Genomic DNA, 25,391 nt, shown 5'->3' on the forward strand with positions numbered 1-25,391 from the left:
TTTACTTAAAAGGATCGATGGTTGCAAAAATTTCACTTACGTTGTAACAAAATTACATAGAGGTCAAGATACAAAATGCTGGATAAAGAGTTTGACGTTGAAATGCATATTGAGTGGATCTGCTTTTTTTCTGAAACTAAGTGATTTATCTAATATTCATTAAAAAAGAACAGGAAAATATCGAAACGTATTTCCAGCAGGACCAGGGATGCTTTGCCAGTTCACTCAGCGTTTCAAGGGCAGTAAAAATTCTAGAGGGTCCACTTTGGAAAGCTCAACAGAAAGAGCAACTACAATTGTGAAGGGAATTGGGAAATAAGTACACAGAATGGAGTAGGGTGGGGGAGAGGGAATTGATAAGCTTTACTCCAGCTGGTAAACAGTGGCTTTCAACAGTGTCCACTGAAACATGTTTTATAAGCTATTGATATTCGAACATGCACAGAGCAGCTTTAATTTATTTGAAGAGCTTAAATGAAAAAGCAAGGATTTGTCAAGTTTCCAAGTTTCCATTCTTAACTGCTCTACATAAACAATCTGCTAAGTCACAGTGCACTGTAAACACATGGCACTGACATGATGCGCTGGAGCTGAGTAGAAAACTATTCATATTTCTCTGCAGGGGTGCTGGGGGAAGACAAGGCTCTGAGGCAAGGTGCTTCAATATCATTCTCAGCAATGCGCATTTGTACAGCAACAAAACATTCAAAGGTTCTTCAGGAAATGGAGATTTTAAAAATGGACACTGTTCAAGAATGAGCTGTGAAGGAAGATGTGAGAAAAAGCTTAGTCATCAAGGTGAGCTTTAAAAGAAGAGGCATTTGGAACGTAAGGGGGGGAATTGGAGGGGCAGTGGGGTAGTTGGAGGGGCAGTAGGGCAATTGAAGGGGCAGTGGGGGAGTTGGAGGGATAGTGGGGAAGTTGGAGGGGCAATGGAGGAGTTGGACGGGTAGTGGGGGAGTTGGAGGGGCAGTGGAGGAGTTGGAAGGACAATGGGAAAGTTGGAGGGACAGTGGGGAAGTTGGAAGGGCAGTGGAGGAGTTGGAGGGACAGTGGGGAAGTTGGAGAGGTAGTGGGGTAGATGGAGGGACATTAGAAAGTTGGAGGAGCAGTGGGGGAATTGGAGGGTCAGTGGGAAGTTGGAGGGGCAGTTGGGGAATTGAAGGGTCAGTGGGAAATTGGAGGGGCAGTGGGGGAATTGAAGGGATGGAATTGAAGAAGAGGCTCACTGCATTGTTTTATGCTGAAACATGCCGCAGTTAGATTGTTGGAACAAAACCTGACCCGTCACTCAGTCAAGCCTCTACTGGCACCAGTTGCAAATGGGGGACTAGGCACTGTCCACAGGAGCAAATGCTTTTAGATTCTATGCTTCAATTGGGCCCTTTAACTTGCAGATAGATGCTGAGGAAGCTCCTCCTCTCCTGCCTTTGTGAACTGGACAGGAAGACAAGACGAGGAACAACGGTGAACCCTCACTGCCATGTGCAATACTGAAAGACCAACGGCACTGCTGTCAGTCAGTCCAAGAGGGTGGGCAGGAAAGAAATGGGCAGCAAGCAGATCTTGGAATGTTCGAGAACAAAGGGCCCTCAAGCAGGACAAATGAAGAGGACAAATACTAAATTAAACAACAAATCAAAATTCAATTTGGGGTTATATTCACCTTCGGCATCAGGCCAGTCTGCTGTTGAATCAGCCTGTCTCCCGTCGCAGTGGCTCTATTTCTGTACTGTCCAACCCCCAGTATATCAGAACTATTCCAACATCCACTGTGTCAACACCATATTGATGCCATTACACCTGCACTGTTCTAACGCTGACTATATTGAATCAGTTCCAATGCTCATTAGATATATTCTGTTCTGCTCTCCACTTTATCGACACTGTTCCAAACCTCTTGGTAGAACATAGAACAAAGAATAAAGAAAATTACAGCACAGGAACAGGCCCTTTGGCCCTCCAAGCCTGCACCGACTATGCTACCCCACTTAACAAAAACCCCTACCCTTCTGGACCATATCCCTCTATTCCCACTTCATTCATGTAGTTGTCAAGACGCCCCTTAAATGTCACTACCATATCCGCTTCCACTACCTCCTCCAGCAATGAGTTCCAGGCACCCACTGCTCTCTGTGTAAAAAATCTGCTTTGTACATCTCTTTTAAACCTTGCCCTTGCACCTTAAACCTATGCCTCCTAGTAATTGGCTCTTCCGCCCTGGGAAAAAGCTTCTGACTATCCACTCTGTTTGTGCACCTCATAATCTTGTAGACTTCTACCAGGACTCCCCTCAACCTCCATTGCTCCAGTGAGAACAAACCAAGTTTCTCCAATTTCTCCTCATAGCTAATGCCCTCCATACTGGGCAACATCCTGGTAAATCTTTTCTGTATCCTCTCCAAAGCCTCCACATCCTTCTGGTAGTGTGGTGACCAGAGTTGAACACTATATTCCAAGTGCAGCCTAACTAAGGTTCCATAAAGCTGCAACATGACTTGCCAATTTTTAAACTCAGTGCCCCGGCCAATGAAGACAAACAGGCCGTATGCCTCCTTGACTACCTTCTCCACCTGCAATGCCACTTTCAGTGATCTGTGTACCTGTACACCCAGACCCCTTTGCCTATCAATACTCTAAGCGTTCTGCCATTTATTGTGTAACAATGTGTCTTATCTGTATTAGACCCTCCAAAATGCATTACCTCACATTTGTCTGGATTAAACTCCATCTGGCATCTCTCCGCCCAAATCTCCAACTGATCTATATCCTGCTGTATCCTCTGATGGTCCTCATCGCTATCCGCAAATCCACCAACCTTTGCGTCATCCACAAACTTACTAATCAAACCAGTTACATTTTCCTCCCAATCATTGATATATATTACAAACAGCAAAGATGCCAGCGCTGATCCCTGAGGAACACCACTTGTCACATCCCTCCATTCAGAAACATACCCTTCACTGTTACCCTCTGTCTTCTTTGACTGAGCCACTACGCAAATAGTTTCTGAACCATTCTGAAGTGATGATCCACTGCAAACTTGTGGTTCTGAAAGCTCAACTTCTTGAGAACTTTGAGAACAAAATAGCATTGCATTCGTAATAGGAAAGTTAAATTGAACATGCAACCAAGAACCCCTCAGGGCAAACACTAAGGAGATGGCTGAAAATGTAGCATTGTATGAAAGGTTGTGTTGTGTGGGTTAAGTTAATACAGGTTGAAAGTGATTTGTCTAAACTCTATGTTTGAAGCACAAACTGTACCTAATTTGCAGAGCAGCATTCCAGTAATTAAAGCAAGAGCAGCAGCTATTGTTAAATATATAGGAAAGAGGAGATAGAAGAACCGTAACACATCGCAATAGCCCAGGAGCCTGGTTCACGGATTTCTCATTATTGATGGTGATCTTGTTTATTAATTGAGACAACATAACACCAACTCCTGCTTTATTGAGGTGAAAGACTAAGCTCCAGAGAGCAGCACATTGTCAAAGCAGAAAAGAATAAAAGAGAAAATTAGATTAATCAAAAAGTAATGATTAGGTGATGCCAAGTTTGGGTTTTAAAGGTGGTTAGATTGTAAGAGAGGTTAAAAAGATGTAGAGCTGAATTTTTTAAGACGTGGTCTTGATGCTGGGTCAGAAAAGGGGACCCAACCATCCTTAGGGGGCAATGGGATGCTGAGTGACATTGTACCAGCAGTGGCTCACTCTGCAGAGCTGTTGGTCCAATCAGAGGCTGGCAGTTCAACACCACCATCCTTAGAGATGGCAGCTACAGATGTTGCCATTAGGGAAAGAGGATGCCTTCATGTTTGGGCACCCTCAAATGCAAGACAAGATTTTATTTGTAATATACCCTGGATCTGGCAAGTGGGGGAGAGGAGGCAAAGAATTCCACCCTCCAATGGGGGTGGCCATTGCTGCTGGGGGGGATGAGAGTTGTGGGGGTGGCCTTCCATTTTTAACCTTTAACTTAAACCTGTTAAGGTTGTTAAGAAGGCATACGGTGTCTTGGCGTTTATTGGTAGGGGGATTGAATTTAGGAGTCGCAGCGTCATGTTGCAACTGTACACAACTCTGGTGCGGCCGCACTTGGAGTACTGTGTGCAGTTCTGGTCCCCACATTACAGGAAGGATGTGGAGGCTTTGGAGAGGGTGCAGAGGAGGTTTACCAGGATGTTGCCTGGTATGCAGGGGAGGTCCTATGAGGAGAGACTGAGGGATTTGGGGTTGTTTTCACTGGAAAGAAGGCGGCTAAGAGGGGATCTTATAGAAACATATAAGATGATTAGAGGTTTAGATAGGGTGGATGGTGATAGCCTGTTTCCTCGGATGGAGAAATCTAGCACGAGGGGGCATGGCTTTAAATTAAGGGGGGGTAGTTATAGGATGGATGTCAGGGGCAGGTTCTTTACCCAGAGGGTGGTGAGGGACTGGAATGCCCTGCCTGCTGCAGTTGTAAATGCGCCGAGTTTGGGGGCGTTTAAGAGATTGGTGGATAGGTTTATGGACGAAAAGGGAGTGGTTTAGATTAGTGGGTCAATGTTTTTTTTAAAAATAAGACTGGTCGGCGCAACATTGTGGGCCGAAGGGCCTGTTCCGCGCTGTAATGTTCTATGTTCTATGTTCTATGTTCTATGTTAAAGTCCAACAGGTTTATTTGGTATCACAAGCGGTACGCTGCTCTTTCATCAGGTGAGTGGAGGGGTGGGTTCATAAACAGCGCATATATAGACAGACAATTGCAAGATAATGGTTGGAATGCGAGGCTTTACAGGTAATCAAGTTTCTACAGGTACAAAGAGATGTGAATTGTCTCAAGCCAGAAATGTAGCAGCATAAAGGAACAACCCCCTCCTCCAGAAACTCCTGGGATGCCACCAGGGACACCTGAAAGACTCCCCATGTAGCATTGGTACCTCATGATTCTGGGAAAGTGATGGTGTGGGTGGGAAATTGCCCTTAATTGAGAACTTTGTTAGCTTAGTTGGTCACCCTGGGGTTGGCCGCACTGCTGAGCTGCCCACCACGGGTAATGTGCCACAACAGTGGGAAAATGTCAGGTTTTCCTCTAGAAGTATTTTGTTGCCTTTTTACCAGTCCACGCACCTCCCAGCCCATCTCTAGAGGATTGTTAACATCCAGCTCTTGATGCACGGATAGTTTGGAACTTGTAACCTGTAAAATCAAAGCTATCAAATTTCCAGTTTTAGATACAAAATATACAAAAAGAACAACAGGAGATTCAGGGAACACTGGAAAAATGGTGGGGGACAAGAAACTCTGTGCTGGGAATAGACAGAGAGAGTTTGGCAATTAGTCTAAAATTAGGGTTTGTGCCAGTCTGTGATCTGTGTAAGGAGGCAAAATGAGCTCTCCTTTCTGAAACAGTTTGCTGCAAAGAGCCCATTACTATCCAGACCAAAACAGACACGTGGCATTTCTGTTCTCAACCTTTCTTCAAAACATGGGTTCCCTGGGCTTGGGCAAGTGTTTCAATTTCTCATTCAAATTTACACCAACCAGAGTGTTTTGTTTTTCACTATACAGATGGCTAACAGAACAAGAAATTAATTTAGCAAGTGCACAAGAAAGGGAAGTTTGACTCACAGATTGATCTAAAAATCGAAATCTGAAAAGAAGGGAACTCAAGTTCATATATTACTGATCTGTGCAGTCACTTGATTTTTTTCTTTAGGGGATTCAGTAAATATTTTGGAGCAGTGATGCAGTAAATTCCATCCCTTACAACAATTGGCATTTATATAGCACCAATAACAAAGCAAAATATCCCAGGCACCTTGTTGGAGCAATTAGCAGATAAAAAATAAACTTTCAGCCAGAGTCAAAAGCTTAGTCAAAAAGGGAATTGTGAAGAAGGAAAGGGAGGTGGAGGGGCTGAGAGGTTTATGAAAGGCTAAAGGCCCAGGCAGCTGAAAGGCATGGCCTCACAAGGTAGAGTGAAGAAAATTGGGGATGTTTAAGAGGTCAAACTTGGAGGACCGTGGGAATCAAAGGCTGTAAGAGTTTTCAGAGATGGAATAAAGTAAGTAAATCACCAAAGTCCCAGATGACCATAGCCTGCTCACCATTTGAGAGCAGAAGTGGTGATTTAACCTGACGATCACCACACCTCAGGCGAGGGGGAAGGTTGAGAAGGCAAGGCTTTCATGAATAACCTCAGCCGGTATGGGAAGAGAACCCATGCTGTTGGCATCACTACCCAGCTATTCAGCCAACTGAGCTAAACTGATCACAAGGTTACAGAGATGCAGAGAGACAAACCATGGAGGGATCTGAAAAGATAGTTAAGAATTTTACAATTGGGCTAGGAAGCAAGACTGGGAGTCAATGTGGGTTAGTGAACATGATGGGTGAATGTCATTGCCAAATAAGATTAGCCCTGCAATCATTGATCTATTCCAGGAACTCAGCTGTCCAGCAATTTCTTTTTCGAATGGCATGATCCTTTTAAATGAATGCATTCAATCAAATAATCAGACTTGTGTACTCTCTCAGGTTAGGTTGTCACAGGGTATAACTCAAGAAAGATTTGCAGTGCTGTCAGTCTAGTTCATAATATATTTCATTAATAAAAACCAAATCAAAAAATCCTTCAGTAACATCTGCTTATTAAATTCTTGCAGTATTCATTCACAATTCACGCATCTTCTTACCAAGCTACTGTCTTGTCTCTTTACACATTAACATCTTTCTTTATTAATTAAACATGTTATGCTCCAATTTACAATATTTCATCTAAGAATGGGTTTTCCATTGGCAATGAGCTATAATCTAAATTACCAGACAACTGAAGATTACCATTTAGATAGGAATCAGTAGGTTTAGCTGATGTATCACATTCTTGTAATAATAGAAAATAAACTCAATGTCACCTCACAACGTAATTCTTTACTGAAATCATCATGGAATTAACATGACACATGGTGAACAATGCCATAGCTTTATGTAACTTTCAAAAGAGATTTAGTTACACATTTGTGAAGGAATGATTTGCAGGGAGGTGAGGAAAGATTGCTCTTTCAGAGAGTGGCACAGATCAGTTGGGCTGAATGGCCTATTTTATACTGTGAGTTTCTATGGTATTTCTATGGTATAAGTAAAGAAATAGAATGGCCCTTTAAACCCTTTGAAGCTTGGGTATTAGTTGTGGCTAATCCCTTATCTGAATCAGAATACCATGGGGTTGAACCCATCCAATGACTTCAGCACATAATCTAATCTGATGCTACAGGGCTGAGAGACCCTTGGTTAAAGCACTTGTAGCATTTCCATGCATGTCCTGGTTTTAGGAAAATGTTGATATTGGGCCCACACTGGCACAGTGGTGAGCAGTGCTACCTCACAGCACTAGGGAGCATGGTTTAATTCTGGCCTTGGATAACTGTCTGTACAGAGTTTGCGTGATCTCCCTTTGTCAACATAGGTTCCTGCAGGTGCTCTGGTTTCTTCTCGTACGCCAAAGATGTGCAGGCTAGGTTGACTGGCTTTGCAAAATTGCCCCTTAGTGTCAGGGAGACTAGCAGGGTAAATATGCGGGGTTATGAAGATGGGCCTTGATGGGATTGTTGTTGATGCAGCTTGATGGACTGAATAGCCTCTTTCTACACTATGGGGATTCTATGATTCCATGATATAGGGTAGGAGATTCTATGTAAGTAAACCACAAGCCCACAGATCACCTAACGATGCTCCACTTCTCCAGCTTCCACCCTAAACACGTTAAAGAAGCCATCCTCTGCAGACAAGCCCTCCGTATATACAAGACCTGCTCAGGTGAGGAGGAACGCATTAGGGTTAAACACCTACAGACACTGAAAGAAGCCCTCGTAAGGATGGCACATGGCACTCGACTCATCAATTGACAGTTCTGACATGCCACAGCAAAAATACGCACCAACATCCTCAGAAAACATACAGAGAAAATGGTGGACAGAGTACCTTCATCGTCCAGTACTTCCCCAGAGCGGAGAAGCTACAACATCTTTTTCGGAACCTTCAACATGTCATCAATGAAGATAAGCATTTTGCCAAGGCCATCCCCACATCCGCCCCCCCGCACTTGCCCTCAAACAATCGCGCAATCGACCATTATATGTAGCAAACTACCCAGCTTTCAGGAGAACAGTGACCACGACACCACATAATTCTGTCACAGCAATCTCTGCAAAATGTGCCATCATCTCACATGAGAACACCACCCACCAGGTACACGTTCTATACCCTTGTGACTCAGCCAATGTTGTCTACCGCATACGCTGCAGGAAAGGATGTCCCGTAGCATGGTACATTGGTGAGACCATGCAGACATCACGACAACAGATGAATGGGCACCACGTGACAATCACCAGGCAGGAGTGTTCTCTTCCTGTCAGCAGTCTTGATCAATTGGGCCTTTGGGCTGACAAATGGCAGATGGAGTATAATTTAGACAAATGTGAGGTGATACATTTTGGTGGATTGAATCAGGGCAAGACTTACTCAGTTAATGGTAGGGCGTTGGGGAGAGTTACAGAACAAAGAGATCTAGGGGTACATGTTCATAGCTACTTGAAGGTGGAGTCACAGATGGACAGAGTGGTGAAGAAGGCATTCGGCATGCTTGGTTTCATCGATCAGAACATTGAATACAGGAGTTGGGATATCTTGCTGAAGTTGTACAAGACATTGGTAAGGCCACACTTGGAATACTGTGTGCAGTTCTGGTCACCCTATTATAGAAAGGATATTATTAAGCTAGAAAGACTGCAGAAAAGATTTACTAGGATGCTACTGGGACTTGATGGATTGAGTTATAAGAGAGGCTGGATAGATTGGGACTTTTTTCTCTGGAGTGCAGGAGGCTGAGAGGTGACCTTATAAAGGTCTATAAAATAATGAGGGGCATAGATAAGGTAGATAGTCAATATCTTTTCCCAAAGGTAGGGGAGTCTAAAACTAGAGCGCATAGGTTTAAGGGGAGAGGGGAGAGGTACAAAAGTGTCCAGAGGGGCAATTTTTTCACACAGAAGGTGGTGAGTGTCTGGAACAAGCTGCCAGAGATAGTAGTAGAGGTGGATACAATTTTGTCTTTTAAAAAGCATTTAGATAGTTACATGGATAAGATGGGTATAGAGGGATATGGGCCAAATGCACTTTGTACCTGTAGAGACTTGATTACCTGTAAAGCCTCGCATTCCAACCATTATCTTGCAATTGTGCCTCTGTCTATATATGCCCTGTTTATGAACCCACCTCTTCACTCACATGATAAAGGACCGGGATTCTGAAAGCTCGTTCTACAAAATAAACCTGTTGGACTTTAACCTGGTGTTATGAAACATCTTATGTGCCCACCCCAGTCCAATGCTGGCATCTCCACATTAAAGCAAATAAAACAGAGCAATAAGTCCTGGAATAGTAAAATCACACAGTAGGTAAATCTAAATGGATATGGAGTATTTATGTTTCAGCTGACACACTGTGTCTGAACCCACAATGAAGAAATTACCTGAAGTGTTTTGTTTGTAAATATTTATTTGACACAAAATTAGCTGCAGAATTGAGTGCTAGACACTTGGCTTTGAGGTCTAATTTTGGCTGGCCCATGCACTGAAACCTCATCCTGGATAAAAGATTCTTTTCCTTTTCCATTCAGACATGCAGCTTGGGGATCAATCAAGGAACAATACAGAGCTGTGTCTAGTACAGGACCCATAAAGCAAGGCTGGATAAATCCCTTTGTTCAATCATCTGTGACAAGTCTAATGAAGTCTATATGTGCCATTATCCATCAAGGGAGGGTAATTGCAGTAGATCCGTATTATTTCTGGTCTTGCTCCTTCAGAGCTATTTTATTGCATAAAACAGAAATTATTTAAAATGAAAATCACAAATTTATTCTCCTGACCAGTGATTTATTCTCATTAGGGAAGAGATCATTTTACATGAAGACAGAGGAGTCTCAGTCAGTCTCAGATCCAAAACCAAAAAGGTCAGAATGTAGCCACTGCAAACCTTCCAAGGTATAATGGGTGTATTATAATGCAGACAGCCAAAAGATTAATGCATAATCAACCAATACCTACTTCTGAGCTGGAAGTTCCAGCTTCAAATTCCACTTTATTGTTGGCCATATAAGAAGTGTTCATGGTGGAGTTTAACAGGTTAGTAATCAGCCTGCTAATCCTTCCAACACTTTCCAAATACTCCTCAAAGGGAAAAATGTGCGTGTGGTGCATCAACACAATCAAACAATCAAACTAGATTTCCTTTTTAGCACACAACAGAATTGTTGGATGTTTTGCACCTTGACTTTCAGAAAGCACTTACAACTGGGAGACTTGTGAGTTAAGTAAAAATTCTTGGAGTTACACAGGAATAAGGAAACTGGGAATTTAGTTAGATACGAGGGAAAAAAGACAATGGAGAAAGTCTAATGACCAGCAATGGCAGAACATGCAAAGTAAAAGTTTATTTATTAGTCACAAGTGGGCTTACATTAACACTGCAAAGAAGTTACTGTGAAAATCCCCTAGTTGCCATACTCTGGCACCTGTTCAGGTACACTGAGGGAGAATTTAGCATGGCCAATGCACCTAACCAGCACATCTTTGGACTGTGGGAGGAAACCCACACAGACACAGGGAGAATGTATAGACAGTGACCCAAGCCAGGTATTGAACCCAGATCCTTGGCACTGTGAGGCAGCAGTGCTAACCATTGTGCCACCAAGCAAGATATCAAATGTGGCAATTCTGCTGCTCATAACACTTAAGAACATATTCAAATTCAAGTGCCTAGCTTTGTAATTGATGCCGAGGTGTGTGAAAGATGCAAAGTGATCTGCAGAGACTGAGCAAATGGACAGATACATTGCAAATGAAGTGTAAAGTTGAACAGCTCAGTAAAAATGATTAGATGATAAATGGCATTTTGTTCAGTGAGATAAATGCAGAAATAACTAACTGCAATGTCAAATCAAACACTGACTGTCAGAAAAACAAATAACATTTTGATCTATATGCGAGTACAAGTCCATATACATGAAGGATAAAAACACCACATGCTTTTCACTGTCTCTTTAGTGGCCACTGTGCAACAAAAGCTAAGGACATAGAGAAATGGAAAAGGAAGATTCAAGCTCTTAATTCATTGAAATATGAAGAGACAAATGGAATTTCAATCCTTTTTCATTGGAAGAGTCAATAATGAGAAGGACGTGATTGCCAATGTTCAGATGATGAAGGGAATCAGTAAATTAGAGATAGAAAGAACTTTTGTTCAAAAGTAGCATCAGAGAGCGGGCTTAATTTATGAACTTAATACAAAGAATAACTTCCCCATAAATGAGAAGTGGTCAGATGGAGCCCTGGAGACCTGAATGGCCTTTTCTCATTGTTATATTCATATATTTCTATCATTTGAATGAGTAATTCATTTTTCTCGCACTATACCATTTAGAAATGATTAAAACCAGTCATTAGCATGAAGAGATGCAGCAAAAGGCCATTCTCTCAAGGCATATCTGGAGCATTAACAGACACAATACTACAGATAGGTGCTGTTCTCTGACTTCCTTTTCCTCCGCTCTCTCAGATCAGTCTTTGTACAAGAAAATTCTCCCCCACTTATTCTCACTTCTTGCGCCAAAGAAAAATACAGAGGAGTGCTGAACAGGAAATAATAATGACCTACTTACCAGTGCTGGTGGAATCTCACTACGCAGTCGACCTGTGAAAATATCATTCCAGTAAACCCTCTGTGAAGAGAAAGTAAAATGTTATTGTCAACAGGATAATGTGTAAAAGTATTCATCCTAACTCTGCACCAAAGCGAATGGACTAAATACAGGTTAAAGGATTTCTCCGTGTACCAGATGCCGGAATGAAATCTGAGTGGCCGTTTTGGCTAGATAGTTAGATCTTTCTATTCTATGAACGTATAAAAAGATGAGGTAAGCCATTCAGCCCCTCGAGCCTGTTCTGCCATTTAATGAGATCATGTCACATCTGATAGTAACTTCCAATCTGCATCCTGCCTACCTCTAATAACCTATCACGCCCTTGATTCCAAGAATCTATCCACCACTGCCTTAAAAAATATTCAAAGACTCTGCTTCCACTGCCTTTTCAGGAAGAGAGTTCTAAAGACTCTGGGCCCTCTGAGTGAAAAAGGTTGCCTCGTCTCCATTTTAAGTGGGTCATCCCTTATTTTTAAACAGCAACCACTAGTTCTAGAGTCTCCGACAAGAGGAAACTGCCTCTTCATCTCCATCCAGTCAAGATCCCTCAGGATCTTATATATTTCAATTAAGTTGTCTCTTGCTCTTCTAAACTTCAGCGGATACCAGCCTAGCCTGCTCAATATTTCCTGATAAGATAACCCACCCATTCCAGGTATTAGTCTGGTAAACCTTCTCTGAACTGCTTCTTACATCTTTCCTTGAATAAGGTACACAGTTCTCCAGATGTGGTCTTGCTAGTGTCCTGTATAATTGAAGCATAACCTCCTCCCTCTTTTTGTAACCAATTCTACTCACAATAAAAGATAACACTCTATTAGCTTTCCAAATTACATGCTATACCTGCAAAGCAGACTTTTATGATTCATGCACTAGGATATCCAGGTCCCTCTGTACCTCAGAGCTCTGTAATCTCTCATCATTTAGATAATCTGCTTCTTTTTACTCTTCCTGTCAAAATGGACAATTTTATATTTTCCCACATTATACTCCATTTGCCAGATCTTTTCCCTCTCAGTTTTCCTATTTATAATGTTTGCAGCCTCCTTATGTTCTCTTGAGATCATCCTTTCTTACCAATCTTGGTGTCATTGGCAAAACTGGCAACCATCCCTTCAATCTCTTCATCCAAGTCCTATCATCAATGCCCCAGCACTGATCTTGTGGCACACCACTCGTTACATCTTGTCAACCTGAAAAATATCCTTTTATCTGTTTGGTGTTAGCTAGTTTCGACCCTCTATATTTAGCAAGTTTTATAACCTCTGTTTATAAATCTACTTTGGGAACCTCCCCCAACAAATCTGAAGTGATAGAATGGCTCAATATGATTCTCAGCGAGTGCTGTCGATCGGAGACAGCTCAGTGTCAAACACACTGGAAATACTGCCATTAAATAACAAGACTGCCTTTCTACTTGCTTCCAGTTTATTACAGAAATGCATAGATAGGATACAAACACCTTTTCTCTGCACAGGACTCCTGTCTACGTTTTCCATTGTAAATGTGTCTGTCCATCTTTATAATAAAAACTGCTTACATCAGCGGTAATTATATTTTCTGCAGTGCCAGCATTGATAGGGGTTGTAATTATAGCATGACAAGTTTACATAGATTAAATTAATATTAATAGAAATATAAAAATTACAACATAATACATGACTTTAATATAGGGCAGTGCATTCCCTGCTCCCATTATTCATTCTTCCTCTAACCCTACTTCACACGGTCTGACTTTCCATGTATAATACCACAGGAGATCAACAGTTGAATATATAGATATGTCCTACAGATAGGTGGATGATTTGTATTTATTCTGAAAGTCCATACACAGAGATGACAGAATCTTTAATAATGAAGTAACTCCAGGTAACAGTGTGGCTATGAATGGTATTGGTGTTCAGACACAACAGCACTTGGCCTTTCATAGCCTTCTTTCCTATCCATCTGGCATTGCACTGGTCATGCTTATATACCCAATTTAACCCCGGCACAACTCACACAGGTTAAACTCCAGTGTCATTATCAGCTGTTACCACAATAAGACAGATATTGACTTTAATATCTGAGAAGCTGCTTCTGAAGGAAACATCCTTTCCAAATTTAGCAATGACAGTTTCCTACCATCCATGGTAGTTAACAAGCAATGGCTTTCCTTAGGACTGTCCATCATTCTGATATCCCAGTAATACTTGTCATCTGAATTTGATTTCAGTTTGTCAGTGAGTTTTGTTTGTCTTGGATAGGTCCAAGAGAGTACCTGAATAGAAATGCTAAATTAAACAGTTCTGCTTCACTTCAAACATTGCAAATATTGGCAGCTCTTAAAATCTTCATAGAACTGCCATCAACATTTTCCTTTTAACTATGAGGTGGCTCAACGAGGAAATGCAACATGGTGGTGGCGTACAGATAGTGCCTTATAGATCAGATGGCCCCAGTTTCAATCCCCATCTGACAAAGGTTCATCCAGACCTGAAAAGTCAGCTCTGTTCTCTCTCCTCAGATGCTGTCAGACCTGCTGAGATGTTCTGTTTTTGTTTCAATCCATGTCTGTGCTGCGTTAGTTGATCCCAGTTCCAAGAGAAGCTGAGGGTGTTACACAGCTGGACTCAGTACACTTGGATTTGGAATCAAAGATCACTATCACTAAAACAGGGTCAGGTTCAACAATGATCCCCTCATTAATCTGCTGAGGGGAGATCTCATTGAGACATATAAGATGATAAATGGGATGGATAGGATAGAGGTGGAGAGACTCTTCCCGCTCAGAAAGGACAGTAGGACTAGGGGGCACAGCCTCAAGATAAAGGGGAGGCGGTTTAGAACGGAGTTGAGGAGGAACTTCTTCACTCAAAGGGTGGTGAATCTCTGGAATTCTCTGCCCATTGAGGTGGTGGAGGCTGCCTCGCTAAATATTTTTAAGATGCGGGTTGATGGGTTTTTGATAAGCGAGGGGATTAAGGGTTATGGGGAGAGGGCGGGAATGTGGAACTGAGCCACGACAGATCAGCCATGATCTTATTGAATGGCGGGGCAGGCTCGAAGGGCTAGATGGCCTACCCTTGCTCCTATTTCTTATGTTCTTATGTTCTTATGTATTTGTTTCAAGGTTCACACATGGTAACGTATTGGAACTGGACTGCAATGAAAACCCAGGCTTTTCTGGCATGACGTATGGGATCGAGAACTGAAAATGAAACCACTTGAAACATTAGTGGAGATGTGGCTATCTGCTGTAACTTTAATTTGATTTTGATTTGATTTATTATTGTCACATGTAATTAACATACAGTGAAAAGTATTGTTTCTTGTGCACTATACAGACAAAACATACCGTTCATAGAGAAGGAAAGGAGAGAGTGCAGAATATAGTGTTACAGTCATAGTTAGGCTGCTGAAACAGATCAACTTAATGCAAGGTAAGTCCATTCAAAAGTTTGACAGCAGCAGGGAAGAAGCTGTTCTTAAGTCGGTTGGTACATGACCTCAGACTTTTCAATCTTTTTCCTGAAGGAAGAAGGTGGAAGAGAGAATGTCCGGGGTGTGCGGAATCCTTAATTATGCTGGCTACTTTGCCGAGGCAGTGGGAAATGTAGACAGAGTCAATGGATGGGAGGCTGGTTTGCGTGATGGATTGGGCTACATTCACAACTTCTTGTAGTTCCTTGTGGTCTTGGGCAGAGCACGAACCATACTAAGCTGTGATACAACCAGAAAGAATGCTTTCTATGGTGCATCTGTAAAAGTTGGTGAGAGTCGTTGCTGACATGCCAAATTTGCTGCACCTCAGGTGATTGGTTATAGTAAAAGGTTCTTGCATTGTGTTTGGCAGTATTCTTTTGGAAAGGATAAGGATAATGGCATTTACTTGTATTAAATATAAGCAAAATCATAGCTCCTTCTCAAGTGAACTTAATGGGGAAAAACGTGACATATTACTTAAACTTTTTTTTCTGAATGATTGGGAGTTTATATTTCAGGAGAATGTTTAAATTTCAGTTTTACACCACAAGTAGTTGGTATGTCTGGAAGGAATAAGCTCAGATGTTGGGGAAGGAGAATAATTACTCATTTCACTCTGGCAAATGGTTATGTTAAATAGAGTTAATGGACTTTTGTTTACTTAGGTTCCCCTGGGGTTTCAGATTAGTGATTGACAGGGTCATATGATGTTGTGGTTTATATGCCATCCTGGATATGTAGCAGAGAAAGAGACAGTTCTTGCAGAATGGAGTTGGAGTTTGGCTATTCTGGTTGAAGTTAGGAAAACTTTGCAGGCTTCTGAAAGCTCGAGATCTTTCTGAAAGATCCAAGGCTAGCTATACTTAGAGCAAGTTATTTGTGATTGCTAAATATATCTGAAGTGGGTTTAAGCCTGTAAGAAGAATGCTGCTTATTTGCGACAGAAATTGTGATAAGTTAGAATTTAGAGTTGTTTCTTTTCATGTTTAAATCTTGTTTAACTGGTATGAGTTAAGCTGCTTCATTTTGTTCGAGTTATACTTAAACTGTGCTATGAATAAAACTTGTTTTTTATAAAGGATTCTGAATTTGAGTGTAGAATCAATCCTGGAGCAAAACATCCTTTTCCCCACCTTTATGCCAAAATTCTAAAACTGTTGGGATCTAGTCTGGCTTCATGATGTACCTTGGGGTTGTGTTCCAGGACCATAACAATATTATTAACATATGAAAACAAGCTGAAGTAGACCATTCAGCCCCTCGAGCCTGCTCTGCCATTTAATGAGATCATGCTTGATATGAGCATATGAATAATGAAAGAAAAGACTTCCTGGCCAATCCAGCCTGTTCCACATAGTTCTGATCCCTTTTACATCATAAGGCAAACGCCTCCATTGGAAATCCCCATGCCCCACTTTAAGTGACCAACAGCTAGCCTTGGAGATCACTCTGATTCTGAACATCTATGCTTTGTATAGCGCACTTTCCTCCTGCCTCAGTCTGGATCAAGTCCAGCTCTCACCTGGAGGAATTCAGCACATTACTGTATATTACATGAGTCAGCAGCTTGTTCCACAGTTTCAGTATATTCTCTGGGAATAGAACCACCTCCTGATATCTAACTTCAATCTAACTTCACACAACTGCCACTCAGAGTCCTGGATCTCCCTAACGTATTTGATTAGAACAAACTGTCAATTCAAAAACAATCTATTCCCTCTATCATCCTTTCAACCTCAATCAAATAATCCCTAAGATTACGCTTCTCTAAAGTGTAGAGGCCAAGCTTATCTTGAAATGTAAGATGCTTTACACTGGGAAGTAACCTAGTGGACCCCCTTTGTACCCTTTCCAAATCCCACCTTGTGAGATGACACAGTGTTCCACTCAGGCCTGACTTTGGTCTTGTAAAAGGACAAAACCATACAGAGGAGCACCTTCAAGACAAAAGGACAGATCTCTCATACCAATGAAGAGCTTGGCTTGATCATCAGCTTCTGTAAGACAAATGTCATGGTCTAGTATGTTGCCATATTGTCACCTATCAACGTTGACAAGGTGACACTGGAGGTTGTTGGTAGCTTCACATATCTAGGTTCCACAATTACCAGCAATCTGTCACTTGAAATTAATGCGCACATCACAAAAGTTGCAGCTGTTTTGTCCAAGCTGAGTAACAGCATGTGGAACAACAGTGACCCCTGACTGAGAGAAATGAATCCTGCACTTTTTCAGTCCTCTGTCTTCACCTGCAATAAATGTGCCAGAGACTGCCATGCCAGAATGGAGCTCTCAACCCACACCAAGCAATGTTTAACACAGAATTGACCAACAAAGTACAAATCACCATCTCGTGAGAAAGAAGGCTGCCAAACAGATAGAGAAGAACTAAACAGTATGCTTTGTCTTATAATCAACAACACCTTACTTTAGTTATGTTAAGTTAGTAAAACAGCCCAAGAAACTTTTCAAATAAAATTTGACATTGAACAACATAAGGTGGTGTTAGTCTAGATTAATACAATTTTGGTCAAAAGTAGTTTTAAGGAGCATCTTAGAGCAGGAAAGAAAATAGAGATTCAGAGACCTAAAGGGAGGAAATACTGGAGCTGAGGGACCTATCAACTTAAGACATGGCTGCCAATGGTGGACAGAATAGAATTGAGAATGTTCGAGTGACCGTAATTGGATAGTATTATAAATACACCTCACAGCATTCGATCTAGCTATCATTTGAAGGCATTACTTGTGAATCTTTTGACAGCTTTGTGGGAGAATGGCCATTTGTTCTCCATTTCCCTTCCTGTTTTTCCCTGAAGCATGTCTGTGTGTTGAACCCTGCCCACATGTATAACGCTACGCATTTCCAAATTAAACAAAATTTTCCAGTCGTAAGCCCAATTCCCCAACATGCGAAGCTCTGCCTGAAACAGTCAAATTAGAATTTTATTACTGGATCCATGACTGGTCACAATGGAAACCATCTGTCTGACTTGATCATCTGTCAGTTTAAACTGCACCACTAATTTAAACTACACTGCATTACAGTTTCTACCTTGTAAGCATCAATCAGTCAGCCTTAATCCCCTTCCCCTAACTTGAATCCCTCAACGTTTAATTCACTCTATCCCATTTCATTTTCTGAAATTGCCATGTACAAGTACATTAATGTTTATAATAACGTCAGATCATTTCAGCTCCAGTTTGCTCAAACTATTATGTACAAAGAAAGTAGCTAACAGTCATATCTATACACAGAGCACTTTAGATGTCAAAATTGAAAGCTACAAAATAGACTATTTAAAACAATTTTACATGTACATGGTATAATTTAGATTAAACAAGGAATTCTTCAATGTAAGAATTTTGTCAGAATCCACAGACAGCCAAAATATGAAACACATGCATTAGGTAAAATTAACTGTCAGTGTACAACTGACATAACAAGGTAGTCAATTTGTGCTTTTTACATTGATGTAAGCTTAGTTCTAATTATGGGACATTAATACTGATGTGTTATCTTTCTTATTTACTGCAACAAACTTTGAAGACCATCCCAAGACACTTCAGAGAAATAAAATTGCTATAATTGGCAATTGGCCCAAAAAAGGCAGTATTAGGCAGGGTAACCAAAAGTAGGACGATAATTGACATCAAAAGCATAAATATTGCAATGTATAGGTTGGTAATAGTGTACTGTGAGCTCCTTTTAAAGTGAATGGGATCAGATTATCCTAAACCCAACCAGGAAAACTAGGAGAGGAAACATCATTGCATATTGCTGTTCCTTCACTGTCACTGGGTCAAAACCCTGGAGTTCTCCATCTATCATCATGTGGGAAGCCCAACATGGCACAGAACTGCAGAGTTCTAAAAGGCAGAGACTATTCAAGGCAGCTGCTAGAAATGACAATAGATGCTCTCCTTATCAACTGCAGAAAAATACGTATTTTAAAAGGCTATTTCTAATGTGTGAGACGAAACGATGTGGAAACCAGCACAGTCCAATCCTATCTTATCAGTCTCCATGTGAATACTTTACAACAGAATTTAACCAGAATTAACTTCAAGAGAGGGATTCCTGTCTGACTGCTTCTCTCCCTCCCTAAGTCCAATTCTGCCCATAACTTGCACTGCACTGCAGCTAACACAATATACCTGGAATCTTCCTGACTCACATCACTCAGAATCTGTTTGATGCATCCATCCATGGCCTATCAGAGGGGGTCTCCAACTGCATCAACCCCTTTAAATGCAATTTTTCTTACCAGCCTTGTTCAAATCATTTTCACTCTTTAATTTTATTGAGATTAAATTTATTGGATGACATGCTAACCAGTAAAACAAATCTGAATTGCTAATAGTTTTATATAATAGGGTAATGTGCACCGCTGCATTCACTTTACAATTTAATTTGGTTTATATATAGAATATTGGGCAAGTAGGAATAATTACGAGGACATAATGAAATCAAGGAGTTCATGTAACTCCATGAACCATGAGAGGAAAGCTCAAACAAATGTGAATGTTGGTCAGATGTTATACACAACATTGGCTGAGTGATAAGAAACAGAATAATGGTAAACGGCTGTTTTTCAAACTGGAGGAAAACATTCAGGAAGATTCCCCAGGGCTTGGTACTAGGACTGATGCTTTTCTCACTCTCTGTTAATGACTTACGCTTGAATGTAAAGAGCACAATTTCAAAATTCGCTGATGAAAGTACTGTAAACTGCGAGGAAGATAGAAATAGACTTCAAGAGGACATAGACAGATTGGTAGAATGGGTGGATGCTTGGCAGATGAAATTTAACATAGACAAGTGTGAAGTGATACATGACGGTAGAATGAACGAGTAGAGGCAATATAAAATAAAGGATATAATTCTAAAAGAGAGATCTGGGAGTGTATGGACACATAGTGGCAAATGGATGGCTTCCTTCTGTATTGTAGGGATTCTATGGTCTATGATAAAAGAGGTTGAGAAAATGGTTCAATAGGCATCTTGGGCTTTATAATTAGAGGCATAGAATACAAGGAAGTTATGGTGAGCCTGCATAAAATACTGGCCTCAAATGAAATATTTTGTGTCTAATTCTTACTGGCACATTTTAGTAAGGATGTGAAGCTTTGGAAAAAATACAGAAAAGATTTATGAGAATAGTTCTAGGGATGAGGAACTTATTACATGGATAGGTTGAAGAACATAGAACATAGAACATTACAGCGCAGAACAGGCCCTTCGGCCCACGATGTTGCGCCGACCAATTAAAAAAGCAATGACCCTCTAACCTAAACCAATCCCTTTCCATCCATGAACCTATCCACTGATCTCTTAAATGCCCCCAAACTAGGCGCATCTACAACTGCAGCAGGCAGGGCATTCTAATCCCTCACCACCCTCTGGGTAAAGAACCTACCTCTGACATCCGTCCTATATCTACCACCCCTTAATTTAAAGCTACACGCCCTCGTGCTAGCTTTCTCCAACCGAGGAAAAAGGCTATCACTGTCCACCCTATCTAAACCTCTAATCATCTTATATGTTTCAATAAGGTCCCCTCGCAGCCGCCTTCTTTCTAACGAAAACAACCCCAAATCCCTCAGTCTCTCCTCATAGGACCTTCCCTCCATACCAGGCAACATCCTGGTAAACCTCCTCTGCACCCTCTCCAATGCCTCCACATCCTTCCTATAATGTGGGGACCAGAACTGCACACAATACTCCAAGTGCGGACGCACCAGAGTTTTGTACAGTTGCAACATGACGTTGTGGCTCCTAAATTCAATCCCCCTACCAATAAACGCCAAGACACCGTATGCCTTCCTAACTACCTTATCTACTTGATTCCCAACTTTCAGGGATCTATGTACACATACACCTAGATCCTTCTGTTCATCAACACTATTCAGTGTCCTACCGTTAGCCCTATACTCTACACATCTGTTATTCCTGCCAAAGTGAATTACCTCACACTTTTCCGCATTAAACTCCATCTGCCACCTCTCGGCCCAGCTCTGCAACTTGTCCAAGTCTCTCTGTAAACTATGACACCCCTCTTCACTATCTACCACTCCTCTGACTTTGGTGTCATCAGCAGATTTACTGATCCACCCAACTATACCCTCATCCAGATCATTAATAAAAATTACAAACAGCAGCAGCCCCAAAACAGATCCCTGAGGCACACCACTTGTAACCAAACTCCATGACGAATACTTTCCTTCAATCACCACCCTCTGTCTCCTATCTGCTAGCCAATTCCTGACCCAATTAACTAAATCACCCCCAATCCTATACATCTGCATTTTCTGCAGAAGCCTTCCATGGTGAACCTTATCAAACGCCTTACTAAAGTCCATATATACCACGTCAACTGCCTTACCCCCATCCACCTCTTTGGTCACTTTCTCAAAAAACTCAGTAAGGCTAGTAAGGCATGACCTACCCTTCACAAAACCGTGCTGACTATCTCCAATCAATTCATTACTCTCTAAATAACTATAAATCCTATCCCTAATAATTTTTTCTAAAACTTTGCCCACAGCAGAAATAAGACTCACCAGTCTATAATTCCCAGGGAAGTCTCTGTTCCCTTTCTTAAACAATGGGACAACATTCGCTATCCTCCAATCCTCTGGCACTATACCTGTGACCAACAACAACCTGAAGATCAGAGCCAGAGGCTCTGCAATCGCCTCTCTTGCCTCCCAGAGAATCCTAGGGTAAATCCCGTCTGGCCCAGGGGACTTATCTATTTTCAAACCCTCAAGAATATCTAGCACATCCTCCTTGTCAACTGCAATACTATCCAGTTTACAACCCTGTAACCCAGTGTTCTCCACAGCTACATTTATGTCTCCCTGACATTGAAATTGAAGTTGTTTTCCTTTAGAGAAACGAAGACAGTGAGGAGATTTGATAGCGGTGTTCAAAAGCATGAGGGGTTTGATAGAAAGAAACCCTGGCGCAAGGGTTGAGAACCACAGGTCACAGATCGACTTGATGGATAACTGAATCAAAGTGATAATTGTGATGAGTGGTGCTAATCTAGAATGTGCTGTCTGAGAGTGTGGTGGAGACACACTCAACCATGGCTTTCAAAAGGAAACTTGACAAGCACCTGAATAGAAAATATTTGCAAGACTACAGGGAGAGGGCAGGGAGTGGGACTAGTTAAATTGTTCGTACAGAGAGCTAGAAGGAACTAGACGAACTGAATGGACTCCTGTGCTGTAACCATTCTATGATTCTGTGCCCCACATGATTATCTTTTCAAATCATTTCAAGGGAGTTTCTGTTTACGTAATATAGACACTGTGATAAGCACAGCACAGTTTGATTTCTCCATACACTTTCAGCCTGCTTGCTTCACAGCATTGACCTTTAATGCAAACTCACTGAGCACCAGTATGCGTGATGTTATTAAGCAAGCTTGTGGAAAAATATGGAATTGCATATTCCTAGGAAACTGTACAGCTCATTCAGAATGGGAAAAATATGAGGAAAAGCCAGGATTTTAAATTGGAAAAAGTTATGGCATTAGCAGAAAAGAAGTTGATGTCAAGAGCCCAACTAAGGATATGGCAAAAACGAATGAACAATAGCATTAGATTATGCACAGTGTGCCGCAGTGTAAGTGAGCAATATTCCAGATAACTGCACTAACAATTTAGAGAAACTGAGTTCAAATCCTCCCACTGTAATTTGAGAATTTAAATTTCCATTCACTTTAAAAATAATTGAAGTATAATGCTGGTACATTGCTATAAAATCCAATTTATTCACTGCTGTCCTTCAGGGAAGAAAACTTGCCACTCCATTTGGTTTAGTCTATATGTGATACCCATCCTCACACCAAACTAGCAAATAGGGATCCCTAAATATGTGCAATTAATTCTAATGATGCCCATATCTCCAGAATTTATATAAAAAGCAATAGAATTTAGCACACACCAATTGTACCCCGACATCTCCTCTGTACCTACTCCCCAGCACCTTAAACCTGTGTCCTCTCGTAGCAACCATTTCAGCCTTGAGAAATAGCCTCTGAGAATCCACCCAATCTATACCTCTCAACATCTTATAAACCTCTATCAGGTCACCTTTCATCCTTCGTCTCTCCAGAGAGAAAAGACCGAGCTCTCTCAACCTATTCTCATAAGGCATGCCACCCAATCCTGGCAACATCCTTGTAAATCTCCTCTGCACCCTTTCAATAGCTTTCATATCTTTCTTGTAATGAGGTGACCAGAACTGAGCACAGTACTCCAAGTGGGGCCTGACAAGGGTCTTATACAGCTGCAGCATTATCTCCCAACTCCTAAACTCAGTCCCTCCATTGATAAAGGCTAGTACACCATACGCTTTCTTGACCACATCCTCCACCTGCGAGGCTGATTTGAGAGTCCTGTGGACCCGGACCCCAAGGTCCTTCTGATACTCTACACTGCTAAGAGTCTTACCCTTGATATTATATTTCTTCATCCCATTGGACCTGCCAAAATGAACCACTACACATTTATCCGGGTTGAAGTCCATCTGCCACTTCTCCGCCCAGTCTTGCAACCTACCTACGTCTCGGTGCAACTTCTGACATCCCTCCAAACTATCCACAACATCTCCAGCCTTCGTGTCATCAGCAAACTTACCAACCCATCCCTCCACTTCCTCATCCAGGTCATTTATAAAAATTATAAAGAGCAAGGGTCCCAGAACAGACCCCTGGGGCACTCTACTGGTGACTGACCTCCATGCAGAAAAAGACACACCTACAACCACTTTTTGCCTTCTGTGGGCAAGCCAGTTCTGGATCCACAAAGCAATGTCCCCTTGGATCCAATGCCCCCTCACTTTCTCAATAAGCCTTGCATGGGGGACCTTATCGAATGCCTTGCTGAAGTCCATATAAACCACATCTACCATTCTTCCTTCGTCAATGTGTTTAGTCACATTTTCAAAGAACTCAACCAGGCTCGTAAGGCACGACCTGCCCTTGACAAAGCCGTGCTGACTACTTTTGTTCATACTAAACTTCTCTAAATGTTCATAAATCCTGTCCCTCAGGTTCCTCTCCATCAACTTACCAACCACTGAGGTTAGACTCACCGGTCAATAATTTCCCGGATTATCCCTGTTCCCTTTCTTGAATATAGGAACCACATCCGCAATCCTCCAATCCTCCGGAACCTGTCCCATCTCTGACATCCCTCCAAACCTGGGGTATATCCCACCCAGTCCCGGTGACTTATCCCAGCAGTTTAGTTGCACTGATCACGAGTTCAGCTGTAGCAATCTCTTCAATGAGAACTCCCATTGCATAAAGACAGTTATTTTAGTGTTTAATAGTACTGTCTATGACTGAAAGCAAAACAACTTTTTTACTTGTGCTTTTGACTGACTAGCTGTCTGAGTCTGATTAACTGCCTGCAGCACCCAGCAGAGAAGGCCCACACTTGCCTCCACATCAGTGCTCAATTCACAAGACTGCTTTTGGCCAAGAACAATGAATAGTCTGGACAGCAGGCTGAGGAGGTTTTTTAACCTTTCATCTATAAGTGAAGCCAGAATGTGTCAAGTGGTATGTGTAAACTCTATATGATGTAGCATTATAGAGTCTTTTTCACCAGTCACATTACAGAACTTCAGATCCCAATATGCTGAACTACTCACCAGCCAGGAGTCTGGCCAGCTCAACCTGTGAGCACAAAACATTGGCCTGATATTTATTCTCACAATCACCCAGGTTACTGTGGGAGGCGAGGGAAGAGATTGCAGAGCCTCTGGTGATGATGTTTGTGTCGTCAATGGAGATGGGAGCCAGAAAAAGCCAGCAGTGGGGGATGCCGAGATTGGGATGCTTAGGGGTATGTCCCTCCCCTCGTGGGCTATACTTACCTGTGCATCCCAGTGGGTTTCCCTCGACTGCTTCACATTTGTGAAAGGCAGTTGTAAACTGATGTGAAGACACATTGGTGAAGGGGATTTCTAAATGTGGGGGGAGCCATATGCTGGGGTAGCTTGCTAAGCATATTTGAATTCTTTAATCTGCATCAAAATGAGGTTCCTACCCTTCCTAGGTGGGAACCTTGTTACTTTACCAGTGAGGGGCAGGGAAAGTCAGAAACTCAGAGGGTGGTGGATGAGTGGAATCGGCTGCCGTCGGTGGTGGTGGAGGC

General features: G+C 41.8%; 1 protein-coding gene across 1 annotated transcript in view; it reads right to left on the reverse strand.

Annotated features, from left to right (window-relative positions):
• The window catches only part of LOC145356556 (ran GTPase-activating protein 1-like), a 389,212-nt gene that overhangs the window by 271,228 nt on the left and 92,593 nt on the right, over window positions 1-25,391 (reverse strand). Inside the window, exon 3 of the mRNA XM_080209327.1 lies at window positions 11,706-11,765. Coding sequence (XP_080065453.1) covers window positions 11,706-11,765 — 60 coding nt within the window. The remainder of the gene's footprint in view (window positions 1-11,705; window positions 11,766-25,391) is intronic.

Source organism: Carcharhinus amblyrhynchos, chromosome 21 (assembly GCF_965287045.1).
Source record: "Carcharhinus amblyrhynchos chromosome 21, sCarAmb.v2.hapA, whole genome shotgun sequence".
In the NCBI taxonomy this organism is placed as follows: Eukaryota; Metazoa; Chordata; class Chondrichthyes; order Carcharhiniformes; family Carcharhinidae; genus Carcharhinus; species Carcharhinus amblyrhynchos.